This window comes from Aplidium turbinatum, chromosome 5, assembly GCF_918807975.1.
Source record: "Aplidium turbinatum chromosome 5, kaAplTurb1.1, whole genome shotgun sequence".
Classification (NCBI taxonomy): domain Eukaryota; kingdom Metazoa; phylum Chordata; class Ascidiacea; order Aplousobranchia; family Polyclinidae; genus Aplidium; species Aplidium turbinatum.
In genome coordinates this window covers 27789408-27808210 of record NC_137476.1, presented here as the reverse complement: position 1 = coordinate 27808210, position 18803 = coordinate 27789408, and the positions used below count along the sequence as shown (strand labels likewise).

The 18803-nt window shown below is 40.5% G+C and overlaps 1 protein-coding gene across 1 annotated transcript in view; it reads right to left on the bottom strand.

The window, feature by feature from the left end:
* The window catches only part of LOC145771087 (integrin alpha-11-like), a 65030-nt gene extending 60841 nt beyond the window's left edge, over positions 1 to 4189 (bottom strand). Inside the window, exon 1 of the mRNA XM_082582829.1 lies at positions 4026 to 4189. Within this exon, the coding sequence (XP_082438955.1) occupies positions 4026 to 4189 (164 nt within the window). The remainder of the gene's footprint in view (positions 1 to 4025) is intronic.
* Positions 4190 to 18803: the final 14614 nt, after the last annotated feature.

The window sequence follows — 18803 nt, the reverse complement described above, 5'->3', positions numbered from 1 at the left end:
TTTTTATCGTTGGGGGTGTTCATTTGGTATATGGCCTTGGAACTACTCAGACAGCCACTTCATCTGGTGTAAATCTCCTGAAGATCTGGTTATATCCGTACCCGATCTGGTAAAAATCTTGACCGGATAAAGTGGCTATCTGGGTACGCAGGTAGGCCTACAGTCCTACACAACCTCAAGTGCAAATAGTGATTGCTTATTTTAATATATTGAGACTGGGGTATTTCTCAGTGAATTAAAAGCTAAACTCTAACCAACCCCAAACTCTAGCCTAAGCTTGAACCCTTGATATCCTATAGTTATACTTATAACTCTAATTTGTGTTAGACTATCGCACATTTCTTATCAATTCACCAAGATGGTTAACTTGTTCTTACATCGTAAAAATGGAAATTTTACGTGTTGTCAAAGAACGATGTGCCTATTCATTGATTTTATTTTACACCATCTGGGTTAATAACTTGCATCATTTTGAAAAAACAGCACTCTTTTGTCCATAGTGAGGCAAACAAAAGCCGAATTGATAAAAATACTTCTAAAACATTTGAATTAAAATCTTCATCAATTCTAAATCGGGCAGCTTCTCACAAAAAATACGATTATGTGTCTCAATTTTAGTTTGAAGTGTCATCAACTAATTAGCAATTATCCATGGAACCTTGACTTAATGACATTCAAATTAATGACATTTCATAAAAACATCTAGAATAGTAGGCCTACAAAATTTAATACTGAACGACAAATAGGCTACTGAGCAATGGTTCTACTTTATGGGAATTTTTCCCGTTGGACCTTAACGAAAAAAACTTGGTTACAGAGCCTGTCAACCTGTGGCAACTTGTCTAAATCAGCAACTGGAACTAAAATTAATTTTGGCAGAATTAATTGTTAGAAGCAGAAAGGTGCAGTCAGGGAAACTTGTGAGATACGCATCACGAGCGAACATGTGGAGAAATAAAAAAAACATAGTGGCGTGATCTGTAGCGTTGACAGAACTGGGGCAGGTGGTATTTGAGTTTGGACTCGTGCTCAGCACGATTTTCGAGGCCCAAATCCTTTCCAAGAGTTTGATAAAACTCACACATATTCTTTGGACATATTACGTTTTTTTTACAAGTGCTTTCAAATGGGGCCTGACAATTTCATTGGCATCGGGCCCAAATTATCCTCTCCAGTGGCGCCGGAACGAATTTTGACTGGGGGGACGAGATTATGAAAAAAGGGCACTTTTGTGGCGGAAAGGCCAATTTTTTTAAAGTTTTGAGATAAGATATAGCGATAGTGTTCATCTATCAGCTTATTACCGAGTAATGATACAAGTGTCCGGTATACAAAGAACAATGGCACGGAAGGGCATCATGCTATGTTATAATGATGTAACCTACTGTGATACGGAATTTTGTGTCGTGAATATTATTTTGAGGCAAAATGAAAGATTATAATTAGGCTAAAAGCGCATAGCAGAAATTGTTATATTGCAAAATATGCAGTAGCTTACTCCTGCCCCCCATCCACAGAAAAATTGAGGGCAGGGGCATCCACCCCCCTGCCCTCCCGCTTCCGGAGCCCTTGATCCTCTCAACAACTTAAGTGATGAAGTGATTGATTGATTGAATCTTTATCCTCGGACTGGGAAAGCTTCTTGCAGAGCTTAATCCTGGCAGTTTCGCATACTTGTAGAGGCTTCGGATCACTGACGCAGGCCCGGTCACCGAGATTGACAGAGCGAAGTTTCCGATTGTTGAAGTCTTGTTGCCAGGGAACTATTCCATCCATTAGGTACCGCTGAATGGAGAGCAGTCCTTAACGTGCGTTGCTCAAGCGCACACCCCGAGAGTCGAACCAGCGCCGCTTGATCTTGAAGTTTCTTCGTTCCAGAAGTGACGCGCTAACCAATTGAGCTATCGGGGCGAGCTATCGGGACTATGACAAAACAAGCATGAGAGTTATTTGACAAAAACCAGAAAAGTGTAGCTTATATTTCTTTTTTTTTTAAGATTCCAATTAGCAATTTGTAGCTCATCCACCACCCTGAAATTCCATTGACCAGACGTTGTTTGTTGGTAATTGTGGCTACCTACATTCATTTCAAGCGCTTGTAAGCTGCAAGGGGTAAAAAAAACGAGAGTTAAACTACAAGAATTGAGACGGTGAATCAGATCTCCTTTTTTATTTTTTTATTTAACGTCTCAATCCTTGGAGTTAAAGTTTGCAGTTATAATTCGGAATCGATCACTTGTAGAAGGCCCGTAGAATAACGCCAACAAAGAGTTGAAGGAAGAACAATAAAGTATGAGTATGCAGTCCAAGAAGCATTGTTTGTTTTCTTGCCTTTAAAAAAAAACAGCTTCTTACCAGAACGTAGCCTATGTTGTTGACGAAGGAACAGCAGGAAAGCATTTCGCGCTTTTTCTCACATCCTGTTGCGTGTGATGACTTTTTGTTTATTTCATACTCAAACAAGTAATTTGATGCCGGTGTACATAGATTAAATTTCAAGAGTTTTAAGGTATAACTTACATAAGTCATTTGCAAATACTTAAGTAAACTTTTTAAGCTTTAACTTGCTCAAGAATAAGACGATGGTATGTTTGTGATAGGCCTACCTACAAATCTTGAAGAATTTTTAGGAACACCTGCCTCATACCCAAAGGATTTATAATAACTACCTGTCATGGGAAATCTAAGTCTCAGAATGAGACTTCTTGCTCTGGGTCGCGTGTCCTTTACTGTGAGCATTTCATACTGCCGGCATAATCACCACTTTGCAAGTTTTTCACCTTTATTTGAGTACATGACCTGAGCGGTATTTGAAGCTCTTGATTTCTTACATTATTAAAGTAAATCAAAAGGATCAAGATATAACTCTAATCGGAAACGATCATGATCAGGTTGTTGTTTTAAGCCATCCCTGGTTATTTTCAATGTTGGTCTTGAACAATGTAGAAATGACAAAAACGAATGTGCAGATATAGTCTAAAGATTCCATAACTAGTGGATCGCGAAGCTGTTTCAAGATAACAATCAAGATTTTGTTTTGCTCCCATACGACTGGAAGCAGCAATGGGACATAGGCTACACCTATCACTCCTGTTATTTCACCATACTACTGTATAATAGAGTGACTTATCAAGGCATAGCTGCTTGTCTTGCAAAGATGTCAAACCGAAGTTCTCTCGAACATGACGCAGATGTTCTCAGGAGGAAAAACGTTTCGATTTATTGCAGTGTTTTTCCTGTTCATCCAAAAATGTTTTCATTGTCAAATCATGCCATAACTTTTGTGAATCCAGCAATACAACGGTAACGTAATAAAATCGAACACCCAAAGCAGCGTTAAGTGATGTAACTCTGCTCATGACGTAACGTGTGATTTCATCTAACATTAACAAGGTCTTAATTATATCGTATCGTCTGTGTGAATTTAAAATTATTGTTCAGTAAATTAGATGTAGGTCTATCAATACTGTTTTTTTCCCTACACTCAGTTTATGTGATTTTGCCGCAAGATTTTATATTGGGCCCAAAAGACATGCCACTGAAAGTAAGCGATAAATTAAATAAAACAAAAAGATGAGAAGCACTGATATTGAGCATAAAACTATAAAATAAGCATCAGCTTGTCACCAAAACATGACAGGGAACGGGCAACTGTAATCTCCCGCAAATGTATGGTAGCTGGTTTTCATCTACTGTAATATTGTCAAATGTAAAATTAACTGGCCAAGTTTATGATAAAAAAGTTGGGTAAATTTAGGCTAGTGCTGTTAGTAAGTTAATGTCAGTAACAAATCTGTAGAGGTAGGAACTTGAAGACCCTTCAACTGAAATTCATCCTTTTCAGTATTGGCTTTTTTTGCAAATAGCTTGTGTAGAACCCAAACTGAAGTAGTCCTGAAAATTTTTATAAATCCGCTACAGGCTTGTGAATTTAATTAAAAAAATTGACACGTTGTGTGAAAATTTATTTTCTTCTTTAAACTTTGTGTTGCATGCAGAATTGTATAAGTAGTTAGCCTACTTACGTCAGGTTTTCGTCGTTTTGTTGTGCAGCCAAAGAATAGCCGAAATACGATTGTTGGGACACGGGAGCTTGAATAAAAGTCACATGCTCTGTTGCAAGATTATTTGCTGATATTGACGGAACAAGGTATAAAAAGAAAAGATAAACAAAGGCTTGCGAAGGCATCGCAATCAGCAATTTTTTTCCAGTCATCACACGAGGCTATTCAGGAAGATTCTTCTTTGACTTTTACACCGGAGGAAACTTTATGCTGTTTTTGTAACGTGCACATCGAATGGGTTCAGGAAGTATATCTCAAAATACATGTATCGATGTTTACACAAAATTTCTATAGATTACTGTTATTCTGTATAATAAAACCATTCTTTAAAATCAAGTCAAAATTTCAAACAATAAGCTTAACATATTTTGAAAAATTGCTTGCATAGCACAAAATGTAAAGCATGACAACATTGACAAGCAATAATTTTTACACGTTTCCCAAGTCAAAATGAATGTTTTTATCAAGGAAAGTTTCAGGGCTGTGGAGTCGGGCGAAACATGTACGACTCCGACTCCCCGGTTTATAATGGGCCGACTCCGGCTTCAGTGTTGCCAGATTTTTCTGAAATTTTGTCCTTTTTCATTTTTTAAAAAGTAATTTCATTAAACTTGAAAATCAAATTTTAAACGGCGGCTTTCACAAATATGACAAAAACAATACTTTTGTTTTTGATAAAGGTTTAGAACGCAACGCAGAGAATAAGAAACAATATTTTGAAAAGTTGTAGGCTATTGCAAACAAAATTTTTATTATTTATCGCTCTTTATCAAACCGGAGTCGGCTGCATTTTAACGATTGCAGACACGCCAAAAACCCATTGAATCCAACTCCACAGCCCTGGAAATTTTATCAAACATTTTCAACTTTAATTACTATTCAACTTGCACGGAAAAAGTTTGTACTACAAACTTTATAGCCTTAAAAAAAACTGCTGAAAAGATAAGCCTAGCATAAAATGTTTCAACTTTGTGCTGCTCTCATGGCCATCCCTGGTGTGTCAGTCAGCGTCAAAACCAAACCGCTATATCATGTTTATGGTAACCAATCTACTGGGGGAAGGAAGCAGGGGAAATAATAAAATGTAAGCATAAGTAGGCTATACTTTTTAGCACTATAAACATGATTTTTGCTGGGAAAGAGCGAAAACACTTTGATAGAGCTTCGGATCCTATCTGGTTATGGCCAGAAATTGAGAGATTTTCAGATATTAAAGTATTTTTGAGATGTCTGTGATTGTTCGTTCCTAATAGTTCCGCGTCCTTGTAGAGGCTCTTGACGCAGGGCCGGTTACCGAGATTGGCAGAGTGAAGTTTTCCGATTATTTGAAGTGTTGTTGGCAGGGAATTATTCCATTCACTAGATGTCGCTGAATGGAGAACAGTCCTGACATGCGTTACCCAACCGCACTCCCCGAGAGCCGAACCAGTGCCGCGTGATTTTCAGTCGGGCTCTACTGAGCTAACGGGGCGGACAGTTGGTTAAAACCAGTTAGAAGATGCACACTTAAAATATAGGCTAAATTTGCATGTTACAAAGCACTAGCTTTTTCAAATTACAAGACCATTGAAGGTGTTCACTTGCTGCAACCTTTCACCTGCTGCACAGCTGTTGAGCTTAGGATACGGTACTGATTTCATTTGACTCTCGCTGTTAGAGACTTTTGGAGTTCTGTATTTTGGACTAGGCTACGTTTAAGACCCACTTAAAGATAATCCTTCTGGTTCTGGTAGAATTTTGCTTCTTCCAGCGAATCGTTAAAGGTCACTGAGGAACATACCCTCTCACCATGGATATTATTCCCAGAAAATAGTTTTCTAATGTAATAACAAATCTAACTGAATAGTCTACCATAACAATGCCATTATATAGGCCTAAGTACAATGTCTGCCATTATAGTCATATTATTGAAGATTTAGTAGGTTCTACATCGTTCTACTGGAGAACTGCAAATTTTTTCTTAATTGTGTATTTAGAATTTTGTATCTCACAGCTAATATCGTCACATCATCACCAGCCACATCACCAGCTACGCCTTCTCATACTGCTTTACTTAAAAATGGCAAGCGTGGAAACTACACCGTTATGGTTAGCGATTTGCAATTGATCGCTGTACACTAGGCTACCACTCAGCCTTGTGTGATAGCCAGGAAGAACGCTCCCTTTTTCACAAAGAACACAACACTTAACACTTTTAAAACTTTATACGTGACTTGATCTTCTAATCAACTAAGCATAACAAAAATCACACACAAAAAGAAACCATCCTAACTCCTCCTCCGGTGAGCTAAATCCAACTGCTTTGCGAACATATTGTATTCGTAACAAGAGATTCAAAATCGAGCGACAGGGTACAGGAAGTAGGCAAACCCCGCCAACACTCTTAACCGCTATCTTGTTACAAAAACCATTCTTGCAATCAGTGGCGGCTCGTGCCACAGAAAGAGAAGAGGGGAAATGTGTTTTGCTCTGTGTTTGTCCGACCAGGTTACTTTTTTCATCTAAGAATTGCTGATCGAAAATAAAAATATTAACAGTTTCGTTTGGCAACACCGATTTTAAGCAAACTTCTATGCAGCCCGAGATTCTGGATTTCAAGCGCTCTGATTAGCTAAAAATTATCCTTGAAGCTCCACCTCGTTTGGTATTTTACAGCAATTTTTGAATCTGTTGGGGCTGCATGGAAAACAGCTCCACCCAACCGAATAACTTTATAGACTTTTTAAAGTTAATTTTTATTTTGCAGAGCAGCGATGAGCCATGAATGTAGAAGTGTTAGCTGAAGAGTTAGGGTATTCAACAGATTATAGGAAGTGCTAGTCCAGCCTAGGGCATCTCAAAATCACTTGACCCTTGTATGCAACGGCTAGGCTAGTCAAGACTAAGCTCAATACTAGTAAAGTATGTCTCCAAAGCAATACTGCTAGTTTTTTTTAAATACAGCTTAGGAATACATTAACTTTTCAACAAAGTTTGAATGCATTTTTTCAAAATTTGGGGTAAAAACATGCTCAGAACGCATCAAATTTAATGTGATTTTTCAAAATGTTCTGGGGAGAGACCCCCAAGACCCCCCGCGGAGTCGTTCACTTTCGGCGAACTCAGCGACAGGCTTCGCCTCTCCCCACTCTTTATTGCAGCCCCACTGCCCAAAAACAGCACCAGCCACCTGCACTGCTTGCAATCATGCTTTTTAAATATTGCAAACTTCTAATTCGAAAAAATGCAACAACAAACAACATGATGGGTATTTTTCAGTTAAAGTAAGACTCCTTTAACTATAAGTTATGCAATCGGTTTTAAAGGGATACTAAAGGAAAAACCTGACTTGGCGATTTTCCACGTTTTTTGTGTTTAACATGCTACCATAAAACGATTTTCAATAAAATTTTGCCCCATTGCGGTCTGATCAGCATTCCGCGCCTGATTTTGTCAGAGCTTTCAAAACGAATATGGGAATGAGCAGCGAAGCGTGCGACTGTACAGTCTACGTCACTATAGACTAGCAATCAGCTGATCGCACAAAAGTTGTTACTGCGGGCGATTTAACTGAAGGCTAAGTATGTATGTACGTCAAAACATCAGATTTTAACATCAAAACATCACACAGTTTGCTCAAAACATCAGACCTGATGTTAAAACATCAGATGCGGTTACGTGGCTTTTGTTATTGCTGTCGATAGTTGGTCACAGCGGTAAACCATAATCTCTTTGTGGGAAAATTGTAACGTCAGATTCCCGAATCCGTTCGTCTGCATGTAATGACCGAAAAAGAAACACTCCTTTGAAACGTCTATTCAAATTTGTATTTCTGTAAAATTAGCCACCTGGCTGTCGAAATTGGATGCAACGCCGTACACCACTAAAACTTGTCACTACAGAACAGATTACTTAGATAAAAGACGGAAATTTTATCCAGCTGGCAAGCACTAAGCAAACAGTTAAATGTGCGACTAACTCTCAAGCAACCATTTCACGAATGACTAGAATAATTTGCACAGGGATGCCAGCGACAGATTTCCAATAAACTTAGATTGTGTGCTGAAAAAAACCCAGATGAGGTAAAAAAAACCCAGGTCCAGAAAATATGTAGTAAAGCGGTTAAAAAAGCCTGATGTGCTTTTAGCACCACTTGCGTTTCATTATTTCATATCTATTTTTTGCAATCGCACTATCAGGAAATGCTTTCCTATAAACATCAACAAGATGATTAATGTGAGTGAATGGTACATGATGCTCAGAAAAATAACCTGCAAGCAATGCTTCTGCTTTAGCAATTTGATCTGACTGGGTGGCTAAATTTTGTGTTAAAAAGGTACCGTATTGATTTTCACATGAGACTTAGCAGCACTGTAGTTTTGTTTGTGTTTTTCAGTCTTGCTGTGAGCTAACAACATTGATTTATTAGCATTTTTCAGTATAGCTTGGCAATATTTACAATATATAACTGTTGTTTTTATTGGAAGCATCTTCTTTCATTTGCAACCAATCTTTGAATTCAGGAACTTTTAGCCAGTCCTTTTCGAATGATTGTCCATACCACAATTTTTGCTTCGTTTTGGGTTTTTTATTTTTATCACTCGTTTTTGTAAGAATACCGTTACTGTAGAAGAGTTCAGTTAAGTTTATAACATTAGATCTACACTAACAGTCGTATTTGAGTCTTATAGCTTAGGCAGCCTAATACCAATACCCCTGAGAAGCGTAATAAATGATGACAAATATATGTATCAATTAAAACCTGCTCACAACAACTCGCTAGACTACTGTATACCAGCTGTACCTCACTGACTACAGTAATTGATGCAAAAAACATTACCTTAAAATCATTTTTGTGTTGCAGTGTGGACCATTTACCGAGGATCCCAGTGCCTTAATACCGTGCAAGCTCTGTACAAAGTTAAAAACAAAAAAAACCTAGATTCACCTAAATTTAAAAAAAAAAAACTTAAAACCCAGATGTGGTCAAAAAAACCCAGATCTAGGTGGAAAAACCAAGCTCTGGCATCCTTGAATTTGCAATATCTCAAATGCACGTAGACAGTAACTGTGACGCAATAATGAAAGACATTGTCACGCAATTCAAACCGGTGTTCAAAGGTACGGTAGTGATGCCATATTTCATCAGGTCTTACGACCGATGGTCCAATATTTGGACATTTTCTAGCAATTTCCATGACGTAAGATGCCAGCTAGGTTAAGTAGACCATAACGGTTTTTTATATGACGTTTGATTTGGTGAAAATTGTCGGGAACATAGCGGCCCCTAGTTATGACAGTCTGACATGGCATAACTAAAAAGAATTGACGACAATTGTGAGCCAATGAATAAAAACACACAAGACACAAAATTAAGTTATAAAAAACTTAACTGCAATGACCGTAAAAAATACAAAAAGAATTTAAATGCACAATACCGTAGTTGATGGGGTATATAAATGAAGTCTTAAAGTTCCACAAAACTTGCTTGGATTCTTCTACTTGAATCTTCAAGCACAGATCGATTGTCTTTAATCTTTTTTCTTCAAATGAATGTCAATGTTGTTTTTTCTTCAGAACCAACAAAGAAACGCCTTTAATTATTAACTTGAAGTTCTTCAGTACCAACTGAGAAGAAAAGTCTTTAATTTTCTTTTGCTTCTGTAGACTACCAACCAACAAAATCTTCTTTTATTATTTCTTTGCTTCTGTAGCCTACCAACCAACAACTTCGTCTTTTATTTTTTTTATGTGCTTCTAGTGCTTCTTGGCCTACCAGCTAACAAGTCACGTCTTTTATTTTTTATGGTCACAGCGGTAAACCATAATCTCTTCGTGGGAAAATTGTAACGTCAGATTCCCGAATCCGTTCGTCTGCATGTAATGACCGAAAAAGAAACACTCCTTTGAAACGTCTATTCAAATTTGTATTTCTGTAAAATTAGCCACCTGGCTGTCGAAATTGGATGCAACGCCGTACACCACTAAAACTTGTCACTACAGAACAGATTACTTAGATAAAAGACGGAAATTTTATCCAGCTGGCAAGCACTAAGCAAACAGTTAAATGTGCGACTAACTCTCAAGCAACCATTTCACGAATGACTAGAATAATTTGCGATATCTCAAATGCACGTAGACAGTAACTGTGACGCAATAATGAAAGACATTGTCACGCAATTCAAACCGGTGTTCAAAGGTAGTGATGCAATATTTCATCAGGTCTTACGACCGATGGTGCAATATTTGGACATTTTCTAGCAATTTCCATGACGTAAGATGCCAGCTAGGTTAAGTAGACCATAATGGTTTTTTATATGACGTTTGATTTGGTGAAAATTGTCGGGAACAATAGTGACGTATTCTCGAGCAGTTTTCCACTTTTTGGTCATTTTGAAAAAAATTGAAAAATAAATGAAACATTGGACTTTGGGCCTTGCCAGTGCCATTGAAAACAAATTTTATTAGGTAATTTTTTTTGAAATGTATTCTTGAATGTTCAGTTTAAGCATTTTAACGCTTAATTCCCGTTTGAAAATTTCATTTAGTAGGCCTTTAACAGGTGTTTCTAACCAAAATGGAAGCGTTATTGAAAATATTCAAAAGAGTAAGAGCATAAAAATGTGAATAAACTGTGTTTAAAAAGTTTAAACTAGTGCTTTCATTTTTTTTTTTATGAAGGACTCATTTTAAAGAATAATTATGAAGGACTCATTTTAAAGAATACTTTATTTTCCGAGTTGAACCCCGAGTAAAAAGTTTGCAAAATCACTTATGACAACATGCATGTCATTGCTAAAATTTAAGCACTTTGTTTTGAAATCGATATGTATATATTTACAAATTCATTCCACTTTCATGCCGACCCCTTGGGAGTCTGTAAACCTCATGTTTGTCACCCCTAATTTACACCTTTACAAGAAGGAATGCCGGCAGCTACAAATTGGAAAAGCACCTTGCAAAATCAGATAAAATGGTGAGTTGATTGATTGGTACTCGGACATTTTGCCTAAACTCATTTTGCCGAAAGGACTAAATGCCGATTTGACAAATTGCCGAAATTATGCAAAAGTATTATATGCATTATCATAACGTAATAACACATTAGGGGAGGGGGACAAGCATCTTCACGTAGTCCCCCCGTCAGTAACATACAAAACATAAATGAAACGTATGCGAAACGAAGCTTGTCAAACAAGAGCTAACGAGACTGTTCAGCGCAGGGTGGGTAGGGGAATACCCTTTTCAGGGCACGGCAGTGCTCGCACCGTCGAAAAGTACTGACGACCCACCGTACTGCAGCTGAACACCGAGGGCATCACGGCCAGCAAGCTCAGCATCATAGAGCACCTGGCCATCAGGCATCAAGCCCTCACCATCCTCCTCCAGGAGACCCACTGCACAGTGCACATCTGTGGATAAGTTGGTACTAACCAACTTCACACTCGCATGCGCAACCTGCAGCAGGAAACACGGCTTCGCCACGTTTGTCCATGACCGGCTGAGCTGGTCCTTGGTTGATCAATTCCAAGCTCAATCGAAGATCGAGTGGTTTTGTGTAGATGTAGCACGCTACAACATCGTTAATGTCTACAAGCCCCCACCTTCGCGGATAACACCAACAGCCATCCCAGTGTTCCCCCACCCCAGCCTCTACGCTGGCGACTTTAACTGCCACCACACTGACTGGGGCTACAACTCCATCAAAAATGACGGAGAAAATCTGGCCGCTTGGGCAACCAACAACAACCTCGCCCTCTTATTCGATCATAAGGGCGCAGCGAGCTTCCTCTCCGGTCGTTGGAACACTGGCACGAACCCAGATCTGGCTTTCGCAAGTGATGACCCCGATGATCGCCAGCCGGTCAGACGTGTGCTAGAGAAGTTCCCAAGGTCTCAACATTGACCCTCGCTTATCACGTCCTCTTTGCTCGCCACACCTATTCCGAGCAAGCCTGTCAAGCGATGGAACTTCAGAAAAGCCGATTGGGAATACTACAGCTTCCTCACAAACGAAGCTACGCAGTACCTCCCATCCAAACACACCATCAAAGTGGACGAAGCCTACTAGAACTTTTGTGATGCAATCATATCTGCGGCAAAAGACTCCATCCCGCGAGGTCGACGAAAAGCTACATACCTTGCTGGGATGTGGAGTGCGACAGGCTCTACCGCGACTTCCTCCGTTCCCCCCAGGACACCGCCACCTCCAACTCAGCAACAGCCCTGCTGGCAAGATTGAATTCAAAGAGGAAGGAGCGCTGGACAGAAGCCATCGACTCAATCGACTTCACGCACTCCAGCCGCACAGCATGGAGAACACTCAACAACCTCACTGGCAGATCACGTGCCCCTCGTCGCCAATGCCCCATTTCAGAAAATGCCATCGCCTCACAACTTGTGAAAAATGGAGTGCACAGAACGAGAGACCATGAATCAGACAAGTACGTCTTCAAGGAAATCACGGATCTCTGGAAGGTCCCAACACCTGTCGAGGGCAACATCTCTAGTAAGTTTACCCCAGAGAAATTTGCCTCCGCCCTCCAGCACCTAAAGCCAGGCAAATCCCCGGACCTTTACCACCTATGCTCGGAACTAATACTCCAAGCTGCCCCCACTATGAGGTCCTGGTTAAAAGACTTCCTTTCCTGCTGCTTGCATCACCTGTGCATCCCAAGAATCTGGAGAAGAGCTCTAGCGGTTGCAGTCCCAAAGCCGAAGAAGCCCCCAGGGGATCCAAAGGGCTACCGTCCCACCTCTCTGCTCTGTATCCCCTTCAAGATACTCGAGAGACTTATCTACGCCCGTGTCGAACCGATAATAGACCCTCAGCTCCCTCGGGAACAAGCCAGCTTTCGCCACGCAAGATCAACCGTAGACCAGGTCACTCTGATGATCCAAGACATCGAGGACAGCTTCTCGGCAAAAAAAGAAGGCTGGCGCCGTGTTTGTCGATCTCACGGCTGCCTACGACACTGTATGGCACAGCGGCCTTACCTGCAAACTACTCCGTCTCCTTTCTGACAGGCACATGATCCATATGATTATGGAACTTGTGCAAAACCGCAGCTTTACCCTTTCCACCGGTAGCAGCCGACGAAGTAGACTACGTCGACTCAGGAACGGCGTCCCACAGAGCTCTGTCCTGGCTCTCCTCCTCTTTAACACTTACATCTATGACCTATCTCCAGGAAGTATGCTTACGCAGACGACCTGGCTCTCCTACATCCAGCCGGAGATTGGCAGTCAATGGAGAGGAACTTAAGCCAGGACATCTCAACTATATTAACTTATCTCCAGAAATGGAAGCTACAGCTCAGCAAGGCAAAGACAGTGTCGGCGGCCTTCCATCTAAACAACAAGGAAGCAAAACGTGAGATCAACATTACCACCGATGACGAACGCCTGCCATACTGCGCCAAACCCACCTACCTCGGCGTAACCCTGGACAGGTCACTCACGTACCGACGACACCTGGAGTCGCTGCGCAAAAAACTATGTGTGCGCGTTGCACTTTTGAGGCGGCTGGCGGGTTCCGGCTGGGGAGCTGACGCGAAAACTCTTCGTACAGCTACCTTGGCCCTCGTGCATTCTACCGCCGAGTACTGCCCCCCGGTATGGTGCCGCAGCTGTCACACCCGCCACATTGACACCGCCACATCAACGCACTACGCACTGTGACTGGATGCCTGCGTCCCACTCCAACGGACTGCCTTCCCATCCTTGAAGGCATCCAACCTGCTGAAGTTCGCCGTAAAGGAGCCATGATTTTCCATGCTCGTCGCGTGCTGGACCCCGACCACCTCCTCCACAGTAGGCTACATTCCAGCGCCTACCTGGAGAACAGCAGCGACTGAAATCAAGACGCTCATTTGTGCCCACAGCACGACAGCTTCTGAACAACGTTGAAGATCTTGGAATAAGTTTGGCCGAACTACACATGGAACACGGAGTGGCAAAACAACACCTCCCGACTCCGTGATTTTCTGCCCGACGTCGATCCCCACCCTCCGGGAATGTCCCTCGCAAGACTTGCGTGGGTCCGGCTTAACCGCCTACGAACCGGCGTCAATCGCTTTCGTTCAGACATGTGCAGATGGGGCCTGGCTCCATCACCGAGATGCGAGTGTGGTGCCACAGACCAGACAGTAGACCATGTCGTCCATGACTTCCCAATCCATCAACCACCACATGGAATGCTTGGACTGAAGGCCCTGGATGACGAGACTGTCGAGTGGCTGATGACCTCATGCCCAAACATATAGTCCGGAAGAAAGCTCATACGACGACGAAGAACACATAACCTTTCGGCAAAATGAGTTTCGGCAAAATGTCCGCGCACGGATTGATTTCCTGTCTGTGGTGTAATAAGCTGCTTTTTGAGAAACGACAGCTGTAAGCTACTACGCTGTATTTTCCAAATGGAATTCAGTGGAATTTGGTGAAATGGAATTTAGTTAACATTAACAACATCAATCCCAGAAAACCAGGATAGGGTAGCCTATGTCGTACATGTTGTAAGAAACTTTCACGACCATCAGCAATCTTGATAACGTAGGCTATCATGACCGATTTTTATTTCAAATGTTTATTTATACAATTCTTGAAAATATCGGCTAAAGCTATAGGCTAATATTATGGGCTGTTGTTTTTTTATATTTTTGTTTGTAACATTTTCTATTATATCCCTTTCTATCTTAAATTTTTCTGAAGGTATTGCGACCCTGCCAAATCCTTCAACTTAATAACTTACTTCGATTAAACTCACAAGCACGTTTTAACGTTTGCGTTTTGTCGCTTCTACCTTTTTCTCTACCTTTGCTATGTTGACGTGTATTGTTTTTGCTGGGATGATCAGAAATCAAAACAACTGAACTGAAGCAAGTTATTAGAAAACGTAATGTTAACTGGGTTTGTGCAAAGCCTTTCTAACGTAAAATTTGCGCCAAAATTTTACACTTACAATGATCAATCGCATTCTCCCAGGAAGTAATTAATGTTTCTTGATTACATGCATGAAAACTGTCGAAGAAGTAGCCTACAACTTTTAGTCGAGACGTTCACTCACGTTGCTTGTCGAACGTCAGTGTTCGCAAAACTTGTGTTACCCACAAATCATTCGTTAAAATGTCACTACAAATTATTGAATTAGGCCTACTCGAAGCTATACTTTACGGCAGTGACGATCGGTGAGGGAAAGCAAGGAAAGCAGTGCTAACCTGAGCGAAAACTATGCAAAATATAGCCTAAAGACTGAATTCTAGGTTTAACTTCTTATTATTTTTATCATGTCTATTTTAACTTGAAAATTACTGTATTCGTGACTAGAATTACTCGTAACGCTTGTGAGTAGTCTAAGTCCTCACCAAACCGCATGTCTTGCCTATAAATGCCAATTAACGCAAATGCTCCTGTCAAAAACAACCACTGAGGCTTCAGGGAAGCAACTATCAAAGTTGCTTTCCCCAGGTTCAAAAATGTCAAAAAACGTCTTTGTTTTATCTAATCCTCACTCGTTTTGCAAAACGTCACCAGCTGCTTAGCCAATCAGATGTGCTATGGTTAGAGTTGCTTTCCCAGTGACGTCAATGCGTACATTCGCTAGACTAACTCGTCAGAATGGTCTCTCGTCACGGTACAGAGCACAGCATCATAAAGGCGAAAAGATTGTTGCTGTTTTTTGATGTCTCCTCGCCATGTACTTTAGCCTACTAGCTTTCATAGTCATGCCTTTGCCCTTTTTACAGCGTTGATATAACGTTACTTCGCCAATGAACGTTCAGGTGCGGATGCAATATTTAGTTCGTTAAGCTTCTATTTATACGCAGGAGGCAAACTTATCCAGCTTTTTGTACAAATTGCTTGCGGTTGTAATGTTTAGGCCTAAGTGTTAGTTTTTGTAGTGTAGGCCTAACTGAATATCTGAGAATGAACATTCATGACGAATTAAATATTTAGACAACTATTATTCCATGTCTAACACTGGATTTTGGTCCTGCAACGTTAAAATTAAGATTGTTCATGACTTCTAAACATTAAATGGATGTATGATCACGACATAGGCGAAGCACAATTTGACAGATTTTTATTTTTGATTTGTTTTGGAAATGCTCTCAGAGCGCACCAAATTGGAAGTGTTTTTCAAAAATTTCTGGGGGAGGCCCCCCAGACCCCCCGCTGGAAAAGTTGCCTTCGGCAACACGCCTTCGGGCTTCGCCCGACGGTTACGCCCTTCGTGCCTACTACCTTGCTGCAACATATTTCCAAGTTGCTTTCCCAACGGTTTAAGCCACCGAACGTCACTGCTTTACGGAAAATGTCAGAAGCTACAGCATAGTCTGCAAGCGGGCTATATAAGCAGCATGAAATACAACGAGACAAAATATTCATGAGAAAAATCACTCGAAAAAAAACAAGACAAAGGAAATTTAACTTGAAATTAATTGAAATCTCGTTTTCGTTTTAAAACTTTTTTCAAATATTTTTCTTCATCTCACTCTTTCTGCGTTTTGTAAAATGTAAAAAATGTGCTGTAACCTACATGGCAGCTACACCCAATGACCAACAAAGCAAAATAATAATATTAGGCTATAAGGCTAATCATCGTAGCTTATGGATCGATCCACCACTGCGTAAAACCCCAATAACCTCCCTACTACACAGTACAGTAGCTAATATGATCATATACTTCCATTTTCAATCTTACATTTGCTACAGCAGTAGGCTATATTGTCTTCTTTATAGGCTACACCCAATTCGTGCACAAAAAAAAACGCAAGATCAAGCAGTGCTAGTTCAGCTCTCGCGGTGTGCGCTTCAACATCACTTCAACAACAATCGGATACTACACCCTGTCAATCTCGATGACCCGGCCTGCGTCAATGATTCAAGCCTCAAAGCCTCTACTAGTATGTGAATCCGCTGGAATTTATTTTTTCAAGTAGGTTTCTAATAATGATGGTTTTGAAATAGGCATTCGGTATGACTTTCACACTGAGTGACTATCTCTATCAATCCTTGCTACACCTGGCTTTCAAACGTACTGTAGTTGAAAATGGCTACAGTACCTGCAAACTGAAGAGTTTTCTTACAGAATTAAAAACAACGCTGCAGTACCACAACAGATGCAACGATTTTCAGCAGGCCTTTCAGTGGAAAATTAAGCTTTCGTATTTTTCTAATCATCAAATACAATAATTGTTTGTTTTATAACAAAATATGAACACATCGCGGCCAAAAAAAATTTTCCCAAATGGAGATTTGCGTTTTCCAGTGCTCTGACAAGTTAAAATAAAAACAATCAAAAGGATGCGTGTAGCCTATCACCTTCTGACATTTTTGCACGTAGTCTTCACGATGACTTGAGTAGTTTTATAAGATTAACACCATACAAAACTTAGACAACCTTTCAAGGTAACTAAAATGAGGTGAAAATGCTTTGATAAACTAACTAGCTGTAGTGTGCACTTCTTGTTGACTTGCGGTGTTTTCTTCCAGCCTTGCATACCATAGCTGCGGAAACGCAAAGTTTCACGTAAATCTACGTCTTGACTCTGCTGATATAAACAAGTATTTCAATGAGGTCAACTTATCAATAGCGTCATGTCATGCCAATGTTTTCACGCTGTAAAGTCACGTGCTTATGTTTAAGCTAACCTTTCATCCATTCCACCTCAATGGCAAGGTGTTCCAGCTTCCGTCTGTGTTAAGTAAGTCCCAATCAAAGTTGCCGAAATGGATTTAAAGACTTTCTTGCGTTTTGAACAATAAACCAGTACGGCACCAAAAAATTCACTAACAGCGACTAAAATAAGTTAAACTATGTCTGTTTGTTTGTTTGTTTTTCATATCTTTATCTTGCATTGCGGGAAAGCGGACTTGAGCGCTATGCATCGGTGTACGTCTTCCGACGTACACCTGACCCACGCTGCAGCCGACGGCAATGTCTGTTTCCGGTTGTCTACTCTACTTGTGACTTAAATTTGGTACTACTCATTACTCGAAATCGATCACTGGGTAGAGGCAATTATCATAAAGTTTCTTGCCCAGAGAAACAACAGCAAGTGCGGGTGGCTGGAGTCGAACATGCAGGCTCTCGACTGCGAGCCCAACGCGCTAACCACTCGGCCACTGCAAAAATTTCTGGGGGGCAATCCCCCAGACTCAATGCCAATTTGGTTGCTTCAACGAAATTCCGCCTTCCCAGGGTCAACTTTCTTTTAAAAATTTGCTTGCTTTGAACTTGTTCCAGTATCCCCAAATTTTTTTTCTAGATCCGCTACTGTATGGGAGGTCTTCTAGAACCTCAAGAGCTACGTTTAGTCTATTTGATATGATAAGTGCTGTTATTTCTTTACTTTTTCTTTAAATGATTATTTTAAAACATGCTATGGCACCAAATGTTGTGTAATTTTTTTGCCGACACGTGCCATTACAAGCAAAGTAGCTTTTGAAACCTAAAACCGAACAGACCAATGCTGACAATCAGCATTAGTACGGTACCATCAATTGTATGTTACATCGTTTCTACGTTATGGATCGATGCATCAGATTACGTTGATGCCCGTTGATCACAATTTCCAAGTAGGGGTGGTCTTGCCCTTTTAGATGCGAGAATCGAATGTGGATGTGAAACTATGTGTGTAGAACTTCTAGATTCTAGATAGTAGAAATCATCACGTAGAGTCTTCCATATAAAATACCTACTGATAGTGAAAAGGCTGTTTTTCATGGTGGATATCTGTTGTGTAGACAAAAAAC